We start from the raw sequence: 16,897 nt of genomic DNA, 5'->3' as shown, positions 1-16,897 counted from the left end.
TAGGAAAAAATAAAGAAAAAGAAAAAATAATTTTATGGGAGTGTAACAGCCAAAGTTTTTCTTAGATGACAAAACATGTTAGACAGCATACTCAATGGATAATGGTACAATATTCTTAGGAATACATGCCCTCAGTTACTCTTCTGAACAAAACCTGACATAAATTAGCACTAGGCTATCCCTGGTTTGAGACTGAAAGGCTCTCTTTATTTGCAGTTTTATAAATGTCTATATGTCTTTTGCTAACTATTGCAGTATAAAGCAGTGGTGAAGAGAAGATACAGACAAATAGATTGTCCATTTCGTGTGTAATACTTTACATCCAAGTCCAAGTAATAGGAGAGGACTCTCTGGTTACTAAGCATCCAACAGACTGGGCTTTGCTAAAGGGCCCATGCACTAAATACAGAGCCAAATCTTACATGCTACAGTGAAAAGCACTAAGTGCTTAAGGGCATTACCCAAGTTTTCAATTGCTTTAGGATAGGTAGAAGCCTCTCTCAAGTATTTCCTTTTCTAGGAACCCCAACTTCAAAAACATCTGGCCTGGCTAGTGTCTGGCATAGGACATAAAACAATCATCGTTCCAGTGTGGCAATTGCAAAGTTCTTAAGGTACATCATTGAAAAATTATGTGTCAGCTTCTGTATTAATACCACACTGGCCTGAAATAGCACTTTTTCAGCTACAGGTTATGGACTGCTACTGAGTGGTACTCTTAAGCTCCCATTAGTAACCACCGGTTGGTGCTTAAATTCCAGTCTTATACTAGATCTCCTAAAAAAATTCATTGCTTAATCTGACTACACTAAAACATACTAATCTTGATGTATCTTATAAATATTTTACCTATTTAAAAACAAATTACTGTATGGTATAAAACAAAAAGCAATATTAAATACAGGTAAAAAGAAAATAGACAGTAACCTTGAAACTACAAAGTGCAATCTCAATAATTATGAGGCTTTATAGCGGTTAAATAGAAAATGAATTGAATGTAACACAGAATTTTCTTTCTGCATTTGACAAGTAAGGAGTTTTTTTATATGTAGGAAACACAAAAATTTTATTCTATCCAGACTTCAGTAATAAAAATGAAGAAAGAGATTAGAATAAGATCTAACAGATCATAGGAGCTAATCAAAGGAAGATAAAAAAGTTTATACTGGAAATATACATAACTGGAAGTGTCTTAATTAGAGTTAATCTCATTTAAGGAATTAATTAATGCCTAAATCCTCCCAAATTAAGAGAATGTTAATGAAATGTTAGCACAGAAAGAAAAAGGAGTAGAAGTATGCTTCCTTAAGACAAATTCTTTGTGAGGACACTGACTGCACTGAAAACTTGGAGATTTCCTTGCCTAGAAAAGCTGAAACCATCTGAGCCTTTTTTGTATTCTCTGCGGGGGAAAAAAAATTAAAACTGTGACATGCTGATTACTGTTTTCTCTATAGTCATGAAAAAAATCCCATTAAAAACATCATAAAGCTGTCTGTAAGCCAGATCATAATTGTAAGTGTGGCATTGTGGGATTCCTCTCTTCCTGGATCATCATAACTGCCTTGCTCCTTTGACTGTGAGATGCTTTTTCTTTTTGTGTGTTTTTAAAGAACTACTAAAAAGCTAAAAATAGCTTAAAATATAGTGAAAAAACTCAGACTAGAGGATATAGTTCTGTGATTCTGTGATATAGGATAATAGAAGAATCAATAGAGAACAAAATAGAGATAAAATAGAGATAGAGAAAAAAAAGATAATCTTTTAAAGTCAAGAGGATCATTTCTCTCATAGAAACAGGAACAAGGGCAGCTTGAAGTTAATAATGTCAGTGATGTCACCAGGAAAGGTTAGCCCCTCTCAGGCATCTTTGCTGGAAAAATACGCCATTAAGAAATGATTTTGCAAAAAAACCCATAAAGCAACGCACAGCCTTAGCCATGTAGCCATGATCACAGTAAGCTGAAAGCTCAATTTGTGACCTCCACCAACGAATTCAGGATCTTTAAATTAAGATAATAAATAATAATAACAACAATAATAGTAATAATAATATTTAATACTCTGGTCTGTTAAGTATAAAGTAAGTATAAAGCAAACACATGGTTACTCTGATTTGCTAGTAGCATGTTGATCTTCTGTGATATGCTCTTTAAAAATATTCATTTTCAATTTTAGTCACCCCAAGATCTGTTTAGGTCTAAATGCTAATTTTTAAGGAATTTACACTAATAAATTTTGATCTTTTACCAGTCTTTCACCTTCTTCTTCCTCATAGCACAAGTGAGCACTTTGGAAAACATTCGATTTTACTGCAAAACTACTACTTGTAATAAGAGAACACCAAAAAAATATAAAGAAAGAAGAAAAAAACTATCTTCTTTTTTTTTTTTTAAAGAAACACTCTTATTAGCACTCAAGAGCTATATTTGGTTTACAGTAAAAAAACCCAACAACCTCAAACAATCTGAACTAGAAAATTGGGCACAATGCAAGCCTTTATGTGCACATGATCTTTTCACTAGCACTTGCTTTCTCTACCCTTGAATAATGTGTTGAGCTAGTTTGTTGAGTTTTGTTTTGCACTGCCTTGTCAGTGTTGGGAGAGGAGCCATGTCATAACACTTTTATGAATAGTATCTAGAAAAATAGCTATTCTGCATCAAGCTGCTGCCTCTGGCTGACTGCAATAAAAGTAACAAGAGTGTTCTGACTGATTGCAGCTTGTCCTGCAACTTCTCCGGGACAGGTGTCTTTTGTCATATCTTCTCAAGAGAGAAGAGCATTATGCAATTGAAAATACTAACATTATCTGCACCAGTCATAATAACAAAGTAAACCAACCTTGTTAACCAAGGTCATTGCATAAACCAGTAGTTCGGTATCAACCCCATCCTTCTCTTCCAGGATCTCCATAATGTTGGACCATGACTTGGTTCCTAGAGGAAAAGCAGAAACGATTGGTGATAGTGATCAAAATGGGAAGCTATAGCACCAATATTTATCCAAGAAGTAGAAGAAGTTAGAATATGTGGCCAGGCGGAAGATTAAGTGGAAAGATCCAGCTTCCTCTATGGTCTCCTTTGTTTCACAGAACATGAAGTTAGTGCAATGAAAGCTATAGTGCAGAGATCTAAAATAACACAGATGAGCTTTCCTCAAAGGTACCAATTTGCCTCCTTTAATAATGAAGGAAGCTTTGTTAGCCCAATGTCATCAACACAGAACTTCTACAAATGAAGTGGGAGGAATTTATCACAGGTTCACATAGGCTTATATAAATCTTCAACAAAATCCATATGCTATGCTTTCAATGCACTTGGTGCTCACATTCCTAGTGCTATTACTGAGTCACACTGCATTAAGATAAGTCCTGATAACAAAACTGTAGCAGAAAAACACAGTTTTCTCAAATTACAGGCTATGTTGCCTTAGATCAAAGAAGTGATCAATGAGGGGAAAAGATTTTCATTGTGATTCTTACTCAAATGGATATGAATCCTCTCTACATAACTTTCAGATACACTTATCTTATTTTTCCACTAAGATCAAAATTTGTGCTTCTAGTTATGACATATTTGCCTGATTTGCATCTTGATTTATATTTGCATGTTTATCTGATGCCTAAATCCAAGTGGCTTAGTAAGTTATTCTGCCAAAAAACATCTGAGCCAGCCAGACTCAAGATAACCTCTTGTGTGAAAGGTAACTTGTAAAACCATTCAATTTATTTGGCTAAAAAGCAGATGATTGCATTTACTAAAGAAAAAGCTCCACGTAACTACTTTATCTAGGAAACAGAAATAAATAATGAAAGACTATAGTTCAGTGTTTTGTGGACAAAACAGGGAGCTAACACTAAGTTAGAGACACTCAATTCAACTATACATACATATCTGCAAAAGTCTTTGAATATCAGAGGGAAACCTGCAGAAAATTCCAACAGTCCACGATTCCTAAACACTATAAGGATGACCATTGTTTGAGTATAATCGGTCAGTAAAATGCAACTGTTTCAGCACAACTACCTGTTGCTGACTGATCAGTGGCCCTGAGGTTAAATATCTGTATTACTCTCACAGTGATAACAAACCTTTTTTATTCATATTGGTATTTTATATACATATACTGCCACACAGACATCAGATCTCTGCTAACCAAGGATCTCCATTTTCAAGGTGATGGCAGTGCATTGTGTAGAAAAAACTATTAATGAACACACAGACAGTAGTATTTCTCCCGTTTTCTCTCCCCTTCTTTTTGAGACAGTTTCTGATCTTTACTACTGAATAATAAATCAGAACTTCTTTATATTGAGCAAAATCAAAGGAGGGAGGATTCACTGTCAGCTCTCCAGATGTATTTATGTGAATTACTAATTAAATACTAATTCAAATCCATGGCTGTAATGAAAATACACTAGACATCTCTTTAACAGATTCTCTATATTACCAGACATATTCAGTACATGTTCAAAAGACGTGGAAAAAATTCACTCAGCTCACAAATGATATATGATCAGCAGGAGTGATATCCTCACTACAAAAATGTCTTCCTGTGGTTTCCAGCAAAAAATAAAAATGGAAGAAAATAAACAAGAGAAACAAAATAGGGAAACTATGCAAGTTTGACTTAAAACAATGTCATTTGGAAAAAAAAGAGTTGACAATAACATAACAAAATAATTATCAAATCCATTGCATTATTCAGTGAGAGTCCTTCTAGGGAAAGATGCCTTTATTTTGCAGGCAGGTTTCATTCTTATTGGAACAATATTGTTTTGTTTTCTTAAAGACAGCATCCTAGTATTCAGGATTTTTTTTTGTTTTGCCTGAAGGTCCTAATACTTCTCCATTATCATAATATTTTGAGGATCACTTTGCTGTTTTCATAGAATTATCATGGTCAGAAAAGACCTTTAACATCATTGAGTCCCACCACTAACCTCACACTGACAAGCCCATCACTAAATGAAACCATATCTATGCATCTTTTAAATATCTTTAGGGATGGGAACTGCACCATCTCCTTGGGCAAGGATGATATATATAATTTTCTTCTACCCTTGCTGCTTCCCTATTTCAGACTACATTTTAATAAAAAAATGATAATCAGGCATACTTACTAATAAAGCCACCCTGTAATAGCTCATTCATCTTTCAAAGGCTTTAATTAAGGTGCTACTACTGAACTTGTGCAATTTCCAAAATCCAGCTTTACATTTGAAACTCTTAACCTATTCCCTAACTAAAATCAAGAAGAGGTAGTACTATTGATCACTTTGATAGAGCTACTCTGATTTGTACCAGATTAAACCTTTCTTTTCAAATGTTGTTTTCTTCATTATGATCTCTAGCTGAATACATCATGAGTGAACATGGAAATAGCCATAAGGCCATCTATCCATCTGGGAAAAATGTAGTTCTGGCATGGAAGATGCACCATGAACTTACTACATTACTATACTTGGGTTATTTTTCCTTGCTAATGTATAATGAGATCCTATCGTTTCCAACTTACAACAGCGTGACCTATGGTCAGATCTAGAGCAGGTGTCTGCTCTCATCCATTCTCATACCCTGAGCTTGGATTTCCAAATGTGTTGCTCCTGAGAGTCACCACTTAAAGATGAGACCACAGGCTGAAAAAATTAATTTTCAAGGCAATATTCTTGTAATGATAGGATGATAGTCAAAATAATCCTTCACCTTTCAAGCTGCAAAGAAAAATTTTGTGAAAGAGATCTTGGAAAATCATGCAATTAAAAAATTTTTGACTCTTCTAAACTCATTAGCTGCTCTAGTAAATCAATGATGCTCATACAAAATATATGTTGCATATCATGAAAAACATGATGCACACTTGCCCTTTAAAGGGCTATTTGTACTGTGGATAATATTAAACACTCTCCATATATAGATGGAGAGAAACTTTGAAGGAAACTTATGCAGAGCTAAAATCTACAGCTTCCATTCTCTGTATAATGGTCAGAATATAACAAAACCTAAAAAAACTAAACTCAAATCTAGGTTTGGCAATACATATGTACTTCTCATTAAAAAAATGTAAATTCATTGAATATTTGTATATTATGGAGTTTATTCTTAATAATTGTAAGTATAATCTTTTACAGTTGCCAATTCTCAAAAAGGTTTGCTTTCTTGCCTGTCTCCTCCACCTGATCATGATGCAGAAGAATGATACGAAAGAATAATGATGTACCATCCCAGTGATTCTTCTGGGAGCAGACTGACACGTTCCTATAGGTTATGACTTCCGTGCAGGAGTCTTGGCAAAATTGATAGGAGTGATGAAACAGGCTCACTGATTTATAACAGCAGAGGTTGAGTTTTGCATGTGTTCTCCTGTCTTCTAATGGGTAAACTAAGAACTGTTTGAGTGTCTTTCACAGGCTTCTCATTGGTAACAGCTCATTATTGTGGCTACTTCCACAGGAAGGCCAGAGCCTCGACTCTGATGCTACTTACACCACTCCCGAGTAGTCACACACAATGAATAAACACTTGGGATAATTCAGGGTTGGAAAAAAATATGTTGCAACAATTAAGCCTGTATGAAATTTATACAGTCTATTGAAGAATGTTGCTCATTGTTTTAGACCTCAGTCGCTTCTTAGTTTCCCTTTAAACATTTTTATGTATTTAATTTAATGCTGTAATTCATGTCTTACATAAAATCTTGACATCACATCTACAAAAGATGTGCACAACACATACAAAGCATGGAAAACATTGCATCAGGCCAGAACTATGCATGACGATTGACACCAACTTATAAGAGTGTCTGTCTATTGTAGTCATAGGATGGAAAGGTAGTAATATGTCTGGAAAGACCTCAATGTGTTGTACTCCTGGCCATTTAAATATGAGTGAAAATAACAGCCTTCCATCATATGAGCATTAATGCATGAGCATTAATTTAGTGGATATCTAACTATGCATGAAATAGCAGGAAAAGCAGAGAATTGATAATGTGGGCCATTTGCAAACAATATAACTAGTCAAGTAGCAGAAAATTAATTTGCTAACAGTATGTGACAGGGTCCACGTCAGTCACAGGGCTTTAACCTCTGTCCTAAAAAGCTTTCTCAATAAAGCAGCCCCAGACAGCAGAGTGCCAGCTCTACTTTCCAGAGCCTGCACAAGATCAATTTCCTCTGGGGCTCTGAAACAAGAAAGGCTAAAAGGAAAGGGGAGCTAGATGGAAGTAGAAACTACTTCCTATATGATGAGGGCCACACAGTTATTCATTTATGGTCTGCTTGTATCTGAGAGTAAAGCTGGCATTCGGTGGGTCTCTGTACTTCAGTTTGCATATGGATGTCTTCTCACATAGAAACCACAGATGGGATTGCTTTGAAACCAGGCTGAGCTAATATGGAGTTCTTTATGTTAATCATGTGTGGTACACATGTTGAAGAATTATGTCATATCTCATCACCTTGTATGTACCTGAAACACTGGACTTTTTTCAAAGCAGTGCTAAACTTAACTATATACCTGAAAGATTTATTACAACTTTTCAAAAAAAGAAGCATTGCTTTTTCTTCCTCTGCGATTTTGTTTCATTAAATCACTCATTCAAGGCAGGTACTGCTCAGTTATAAGCCAGTAATTTAAAAAATAAAAAATTTAAAAATACAAATGAAAACATTGGTGAGCAAAAAAAGGGTCTAAATATAAATTAACAGCTGCACTCTTGTAACTACATGCAACTGCTTATCAATATTTATTTTAAAAAAATGAAAGGAAAAACCCCTCAAAACTGGAGATTTGGGACTAAGTTATTTGCAAGAGTTCATGAGACAATTTGCCAACCCACAGGTATTAGAATTCCCATAAACTCTCTCCTCATGCTCATAACATGTATCCATCTAACTGCATGCATCACTTTTTTTCACATTTTATGTTGCTACTTAAGTTGGTTTATTACTTTGGGTCATGTAAATGTTTGACTAAGGCTATCCTATAGATATAGAAGGGAATACATAGCACATGGTAGTGTGTTTAGAGTCGTTCTTTCTTTCTCTTTTTTCTCTAATAAGGTTTATGAGCATGTGAACAGATGTCGACTTGAACATGTTGAGAATACCAGTGAGTTCAGAGAACTGAGCAAATACTACGAATGACTGTAAAAATAAATCATAGCAATCACAATTACAAGAATATTGTAATTACACTTTTGCCTATGGCATTGTAAAATTTACTGGTTTTAATTCAAAACAAAAAGTCAGCCTCAAGAGTCTACCATTTCAAGTGTTACACTGTTTTTAAACTGCCCTTGCCTGCTCCCCTGCCATGAGAGACAATTTGCTGTGGGGTTGTTTTTTCCCTTTCAATGAACTCATTCTGATAATAGAAAGCAAAATCTGGCTACCTGCTCCTGTTTCTGGCACTACCTTTCTTCCCATCCCCCAGGTTTTTTTTGTTTCACTTTTACCATATCAAGTCACTTGAAAAAGTTCAGCATGGAGGCAGTCGCTCCACAGAGAAGATCTTGCTTTCAACTTCCATGTGTCTGAGACCACAACAATGGCTCTCCCAACCTCAAAATTTCTCCTTGAGGCAAAGGAATGTTTTGCATCAAGACAGAATGCCCTGGGAGCTTAGCAATGGCTTTGTGGGAAGAACAAGAAAGAATCATTTTTGTTCTATTTATTTGTAAAAACTACAGTATACATATTCAAGTATTTTTCATGAGTCTGAAGGGTAACAGATTTCATAGTACACTATCTGCTCAAGAGCTTTATTTTAATGTAATAACAGACGGTTTTACTTTTACTATAAAGCCTGTACTATTACTGACCTCATCTTTCTCTTCAAAGGGATTACACTGATTAGATATTATTTTCTCTTCTAAATCAGTGATGCTTCTCAGAAGAAAGTGGAAAGACGGCCCAGCCTCAAGGAGCCTCCAAGGTTTGAAGATGCAATGAGGCTCACTTTGTTGATGGGTGCACGGAAAGGGTAATAACTGCAGAGCCCAGGGAGGTAATTGAGTTCCTCACATTTTCACACTTTGCTTTCCCACTCTAATTCATATATTAAAGCAATCTTGAATTGCATAAATACTTAAAATATGCTTTTAGTCAAGAAGTGTAAGGTACTTCTCACAAAGCAGGCATCATGACAGCAATCTGAGGAACCACGGAAATCAGTGATGAAATGCCATCCTGATATCAGTGGTGCTCAGATTTTGCACCCCCCCAAGTAAGGCTACTCACCTCTCTTCTCATCAACTGTAGATATTGCCTGGATTAAAAGTGGTGCATTGGATTCAGTGTACTCCACAAACACCAGAAGCAGCTTCAGGGCTGTCTTTACCACCAAACGGAACTGGAAGAAAAGAGTGTGACTTGTCATTCAGCAAACCACAGCATTTCCAGTTGTATTAAATGACACCAGGCAAGATGCAAGGAGAATGATTCTGATGCAGTAATAATGCACAAATGGAAGAGATTAAGCTGTGCCAGGAGCGAAAAAATGAAAGGTAGTCAGTTGGCTGCAAATTTAATTGACCAGATAGTGCTCTCCTAGGGCAGCCTCAATAGTGAATGGATCCAAACGAAAGCTTAATGCTGCCACATGTAATAAAAGGTTGAACATTCAAATTATGCATACACATATGCATATCCCCAATGTTGCTGTCCAAAGCTTGAGGTACATAGTACCTACTGAGCTAAGAATGCATGTATTCTTCTATTTCTCAACATAACATTCATTTCTCCTTTTCACTGTGAGCTTTTGATGCTCTTAAATTGCTGTAAAATGGGATGATTTTCTACTCATGTTTTCTTCCTGTCTTATGATGTTACTATTGAATGTCTAAATTGTGAAATAGATGAGTCTTCACTCTTTACCACACACCTTGGTAGAAACTGTATTTAACCTCTGACTATCCCACCCTATCATGAAATGTGCAATTTACTGGAACTGAGCATTCTGCCTGCAAGTTTTCAAACTCATTCTGTTGTCCATTCCATGAAGTGTGAGTTCAGTACAGACTTAATAATAGTAAAATGGACCTACCAGGAATCAATAGTCAAACTCTATCAGTTTCATCACAGATCTCTCATTTTTAGAGAGGCTCTACTAGATAATTTTCAAAGTGCTCTATAAGAATTTTTTGGGACTTGCTTGGCATGATAAGGTATTTAAAAATTAAATACTTAAAGGAATAATTAGAGTTTTTGTAATAACAGGACATGTGAAAAAGGAAGACTTTTTAATAGACAGGGCTTTACATATCCAGCTGAGAAGGCTTTACTCGGAGAACTGATTCTAGGTTAAAATCTTCTATGTCCTCAATCCAAATCAAGAATTTAAAGCCAAATACAAGATGACATGTTGCTGCTCCAGAAGCATTATCACCAACCTACTGTGATTGAATCAAGCTCCAGAAAAACAAGCAGTTCTAAGTTTACTGTATTTTTCTGCTACTTTGTTCTGCAATAAATTTATCCAAGTGTGAGATTTTTAATGAAATAGCTATAGTAATGTAGTCATTATTCTCTCCTTTGCCATTGATAGATTTTAAAATCTATTTTAGGATCATTAATGTAGAGATAAACCACACTGTAGAAAACCCCTGTCTTTCCCTCATTACATGAGGAGGCACTCTGAAACATAACTGCCTGGTCATCCTAGGGGAAAGAAAAAAAAATCATTATACTGTATTGTTAAACTGTTTCAGGAATCTAGATAGAGTTTCTGTCAGTAATAGCTCATTCCCATTCCCTCAGTTTTTCAAGTCTTCTCAATACAACTCTCATAACAAGCAAAGAATCACTATAAATCACTTCATAGATGCATGGAAAAACAGCGACTTTGTCTATATTTTAAAAAAGACTGCAATTGCAAGAGGTATAGACTCAACCTACTGCATTCACATGGCCTCTCACAGAGAGGTACTAGAGCTCACTTACACGTGATGAGTTAAAACACAGCTTGCGTCTTGTTGCTACAAACATAAGTTCAGTGTGAACAGTGATTATCTGTATCCTCAGCTTCTTGGCTTTTACTCATGCTGAATTGAGCTTAATGCTCCGCAATGATAAACATAAAATCTTCTGTTACTGAACCTGGACTCTTTCAGACTTGACATATCATCGAATCAGATACTTTTAGGACTGAATCCCTGTGACAAACCTGCCCAGGTCCCTTAGATGCTTGTTTAGCCTAATTTGCAGTCGTAGTGCTGCAGTGACACATGGGGTATTAAAAAAAAAAAAATTGAAAAAACAGGAAAATTGAAAAAAATTGAAATCTGATGACACACCAACAAATTGCTTCTTCACAATTGCACTGCACATCTGTGTATTTTCTTGTCAGGCCAATACCACACTGTTTCTGCCCTGCAATGACATTTCCCTTAGCAATCAAGTTCAGTTGTTTAACAGACATATTGAAAGAATTTCCAACAAATCTCCACTTGTTTTGTAATGTTACATTATAAAATAAGAGTTACCAGATTACTGTAGACAATTTTACTATTAACATACTTCCCAGATAACCACTTCTGTATTACCTACTGATCTGATCAGGATGGTTCTAAAAGCCTCAAGGCTTGGCCACATTGTGACAATGGGATGCATTTATATATAAGTACTCCGTGGCAAAGTTCCCACAAGTTTCTGTTTGACAGCAATCAGTGGGGAACACACTGGGTTTATGTCTATATTTGCAAATTTCTTTTTCTTCCAGAAAGGACTTTCTGCAATAACTTTGCTCTAACTGCTGCCTGTTGGCCACGGCAGCTGCTGTAACGTGGAGCTAGTCCCTACACATCTTCTATCTGTCACACTGCAAAGCCTGTGAAGCCTCAGGGCAGCCCACTGCAGTTGCACCAGACCAAGGCTCAAGCCAGCTGATTATTCAGATGCTATCTGCAGGTGTCACCTCCTGTGCTTAACAACCTAAAAGATGATAGCCTTAAGGAATAAAAGTCACTTAGCAGCATTCCCAGAGGAAAGGAGTGATTACAAAAGCTATCTTTTCTTGCCATTTAGCTAGTAGGACACTGTAAGTTCAGCTCCTCAACCTGCAAATCTTCAGGTTCAACTCTTCACAAAATAGTCTATCAGCCCTGGGAAGTGGGGGTGCCTCTAGGTGAAGGTACATACCAAGGCAGCTTTCTGTTGGTAGTCAGTATGCACACTAGCTTTGAGAAAAACTGCATTTAAAATCTGTGTTTTCCTGCTCAATAGAAAATGGCATCTGAGACCCCTGTGAGCACTTTTAAGCCTGCATGCTGCTTTGAACACTTTGGGCAAGTACAAACCCAAAGTACTGCGGTCCTAGTCTAAGTCACACAATGCCTACACCAGGGACCTACTATCTCCCTGTGACCTGCACAGCCCTTGCACACATCCTGCCATTGGGCTTTTTAATACTGCTTTAACAATGCTTCTTGACAGAAGCAGGCAATCACTAAGTAGCTGCACTGCCCCTTGGGAAGTCTTCAGCCAGCCAAAGCCCCTTGAAGACATCTGATATCCTGTCACACCCAGACACAAGGACAGTCCAGAACCTGACATGCTCACACTAAAATCAACCCTAATTATCCACCATCCACCACGAAGTCTCCAGGGATACTTGCTGCCAAGATTCAAGTGAAGCATCATGTATTTTCTTACATGGCCTTCCATACCTGTTAAATGATCCCTTCACAATCTGTCTGAAGCAGCTGATGTGTGCTGCTGCTGCCACATCAAATGCTGAGTATCGCAATGGGAAAGGTTTCAAACAAGACCAAGAATTATTGTTTCACAACTTTCAAAATACCATTTCCATTTGTGATTAACCATGATGACTGTCAAAGTGGGAGATCCTCATATCTTTGTAAGTGAACTACAAAATGTATTTGTAGGGCATGACTTTTCAGTTATTTAAATAGTAGACAGATATATTGCAAATAAAACAACTGTAAATCTTAAAATGGGGAGATTGCTTAGCAGGAGAAAGAGCAACAATTCATTGACTTTCTTGCTTCCCTTTGTGAAGCCATGGGATTTTTTTTCCCCATCACCGGTATCATTTTATTTCATATGACATACTCAAATGACACAGCAATGGGAGCAACAGAAAAAAGTTTTGTATTTCATAGTAGATTCATTTGAATCACTGTTAAAAACTTCATGAAGGATTTCAAGGCTATTTCTGGGATTTACCAGGCTCTCATTTAGTATTGACAGGCACAACTGCATTCTGTATCAGCTTCATCAGAGTCACAGCTCTCTTAAAATCCATGGGGCAATCACACTATTACTTCAAACAGGACTATATGTCAGAAGAGCAATAAAAGAGGTAGATACATGCTGTGCTAGCTAAAAAAAAATGTCCTGATATCACCTTGTAATTGCTGAGATTAATTACAAAATTACACCCTAAATATTACCACTCGGTTAAAAAAGAAGGCTCATTGAGGCAATATACACACATACTAGCTTGGTAGAGTAATGTTTTAACAGTTCTGAGATTAAATAAGGACTCTTGAATGTCAAAATAATGAAGTATGAAAACTTTTATTAAGTTATATCAGGTATGAGTCAATTTGCAGAAAGGAAATTATATTAGCATCTTCTGGCTAAAGATAACATGTAGCCAGAAATGCTAAAGGAAGACGAAAAATTAGAAACCTTTCCCCTCTTGAGTTGCTTTATGTTATGCAGCAGAGTCTGGCAGTTCCTTTCCTTTTTATCTCTTTATATTTAGACAATTGGAAATGTGTTACAGACCCAGCCAAAGAGACCACATAACAGGCTGCAAAACTCATGTCTCATGGTAGGGCTTGTCCCAGCTGTTAATCACTTGCCAGGAAAGGCTTTAGCCTGTATGAGGAATGTTGTCAGAAAGTGAACTGGCTTAGAGACCAAATCAATATTTGAAAAGTTCAGATTTAAAAACAGAAGATTTTTTTTTTAAAAAAAGAATTACGTGAAAACAAAATTGAGTAGAAACTTTGTATTTCACTCAGGGGGATGTGGCTGCTTCAAACTTATTTTTTAGCATTTAGCATATTTAGTTTGTATTCAAAATTAAGGGAGAAATGGACATTGGTTTTTTTAACTCAAGATTTACTACAGTGAAATCAAATCCTCTGAGGCTTAATTCAAGTGTGGAGATGGCCTCATAGGCCTTGTGTGCTCAACCTGTTGATACAATACAGCCAGGCAGAGCTGCAGCTAAAGAAACATGTAGTGTAACTGGTTTTCATTCTGCCAGCGAGAGGTGTAGAGGAAAGCTGAAACCCTTCTTTCTTGCGAGGTGTAAAGATGCCTGACTTCAGAACTACCACTGTGGGAATAGCCCACCAGTGTCTTGCCAGTGCCTGCAATGCAGCTCAGTTTCATGTGTCACAAGGGGATAAAACCATCTCCTGTTCAAAAGAGAAAAGATCTTCCTGGAATGGAAGATTTTTATATTTAAAAGAAAAAATTATATGCATAAACCATTAGTTAGAGTAAATAATAAACATAAAACAGAAATGAAATATATACTAATACACTATTTAATGGAATACAATAATATTGTATTATTTTTCTCTGTAGTAAGCAAGGAAAAGGAAACACAAATATTGAGCTTGAGAGAACCTTAGAATAATTTAAGTTGAAATGGACCTAACACTACCTTCCTTCTCATCTTAAGTGAGCAAGCCTAGTTCACTCTTTCTCATGTACCATGTTTTCTACCCTGTTAACCATCACAGTGAACTCCTCTGGACTCTCTCCAACAGATATGTATCTATCTTGTATTGAGGAGCCCAAAATGACACCCCTGAACTCCCAACACAGTCTTATCAGCATCAGACAAGGAGATCTTGTTTGATCCAAGTCCTTCTACTTGGTAGCCACACTCCTGCCAAGTACGCCCTGGATGTGTTTGCCTTCTTTTTACACAAAGGCACACTATTAACTTGTTCATATTCTTTTATTCAAAATTGACATAATTAAATGTAGTGATGCTAAAAGAAACACTTGGAATTTTCCCAGATTTTTAAGAAGAGTTACCAGGACTCATCAGCCTTAAAGGGTAATTTTCAAGGAAGAATCACAGGCAAATGAAGAAAAGAGGAAGAAAACGAAGACATATAAAAAGTGTCCGTTACAACCTGCCATGAGAATTAGTCCTAACAACATTCACCTTGAGCTCGCAGTATTACTGCCAAGGACATAAAAAATAAGTACATGTTCACTTTATCTATCAAAACATATTTACTTTATCTATCAAAAAGTTAGATGTGAATAAACAAAAGAGCATTGAGATTCTTCTAAGATTTCTTACATCACACGTTCCTTATATTTTTGTATCTGTTGTTCTCAACTTATCTTGCCTGTTCAGACACAGCAGTCAGACCAAAGCACAGCTTTGAACCTCACAAGATGGGAAGGAATAAAATTCAAATGGAAAATAAAAATAAAGTACTCTGTAGCAGAACAGTGATGAAAAATATCTTCTAACATTTTCAAATTATAATTTGGGATTGAGAGCTTGTTTCCAGCTCTTTGGTTTCCTGTCACACTTGTTCCTAATAATTTAAAAAAACTTCAGCACCTGGTAAAGCTACAGATATATTTTCACACAGACTTCCACATATTCTACAATGAGACTAGTACATAAATTACAAGACTATACATACTAGAGGAAAACCTTGTTTTCTCTGTCTACTTGTTTGCTATTGGTTCACTGTTTTAGTGCTGGTTTATGTTGTACTGAAAGCTTCAGGGCTGTGCTTCAACTTGAGCTCTACTGGGTATGGGCAATGAGAGCTGTCTGTTCTTCATGAAAGAAGGCTTGCCTCCAACAACATGGTCTCCTCATCTTACTAGTACTCTGGTATAAGGTGTCTGTATTTTGTGGCACTTCCCGGAACCATGGCAGATTCTTTGCTTGCTTTCTTTCCCTAAAAGATAAAAACACACCTGGAACACATCTGTCCCTGTTCTCAGTGAATATCTAGTCTTGAAATCAGATTGATATCTGAAATCTAATACTAAAAACAGATGATGATGAAGAAGGGCAACTGAATAACCATGTGTTGGCATCCCTTTGCCTAGCAAAGCTTCAGTAGAAAGGTATTTACAGCCAATGAAACAGCATGATTTCAAAAGCAGGAGGAGGCTAATTTTATTTCCCAACCAAGCTATCAGTGCCAGGTATGTGCACACAAGACATATAAAAGCCTTTTGCCAAAGATGCATATCTGTATCCAGTCTTTCAGAAACATAACTACCTGACACATATAATGCCCCACTGTTTTCTGACCAATATGGACTTTATCAAATCTCTGGAACACCATAATTTTAGTATTTCACAAGCTGATCACCTGTATTTATGTAACAAGGATGTCTTCAATACAACCAGAATCCTACTGGACCTTTTCCCACATCTGCATGGCAGAAAGACAACCAAAGAGATTCAACACCAGGTGCACAAGCAGGGAGAGCCACCTCTAGCACAATGACTAAAGACCAGCTATCTCAGAAGAATGCACATCTTAATGTATATGTGTAAGAATCTTAAAACCCAAAGCAAAAGCAAAAAATTCTAGGTACTGAACATTGTGTACACTTGTGCATTTTACATCATTAGGGCAGTAACTATTAACCAATCTATGAGTTGGTATATCAGTAGAAGAAATACGAGTGTCTATGATGCCATCTCTGTAATTTAAGCATTGAGATTTTTATTAGTTGGAGTATATTAAAAAAAAAGCTAGACCACATTTTAATTTTCAGCCATTTTCATTCAAATCTGCAAAGAGGAATGTTTAAATAAGGCAAATTCACTATTGCTAAGTGCTTTGCAGGCTCAAGACTGAAGGTGCGGACAGAAATGAGAGTTAGATCGAGATGAAAAAACCTACATGCTTAGATGTG

At 36.5% G+C, this 16,897-nt stretch overlaps 1 protein-coding gene across 5 annotated transcripts in view; it reads right to left on the bottom strand.

Annotated features, from left to right (window-relative positions):
• The window catches only part of FHOD3 (formin homology 2 domain containing 3), a 405,083-nt gene that overhangs the window by 122,027 nt on the left and 266,159 nt on the right, over positions 1-16,897 (bottom strand). For all 5 annotated transcript variants that reach the window (XM_061995044.1, XM_061995039.1, XM_061995040.1 and 2 more), the window contains exons 7-8: positions 9,245-9,356; positions 2,845-2,939 (exon numbers count right to left, since the gene is read on the bottom strand). In XM_061995044.1, coding sequence (XP_061851028.1) covers positions 2,845-2,939; positions 9,245-9,356 — 207 coding nt within the window. The remainder of the gene's footprint in view (positions 1-2,844; positions 2,940-9,244; positions 9,357-16,897) is intronic.

The sequence above is a fragment of the Colius striatus genome, chromosome 4, assembly GCF_028858725.1.
Source record: "Colius striatus isolate bColStr4 chromosome 4, bColStr4.1.hap1, whole genome shotgun sequence".
In the NCBI taxonomy this organism is placed as follows: domain Eukaryota; kingdom Metazoa; phylum Chordata; class Aves; order Coliiformes; family Coliidae; genus Colius; species Colius striatus.
This window is presented reverse-complemented; position numbering and strand designations above follow the sequence as displayed.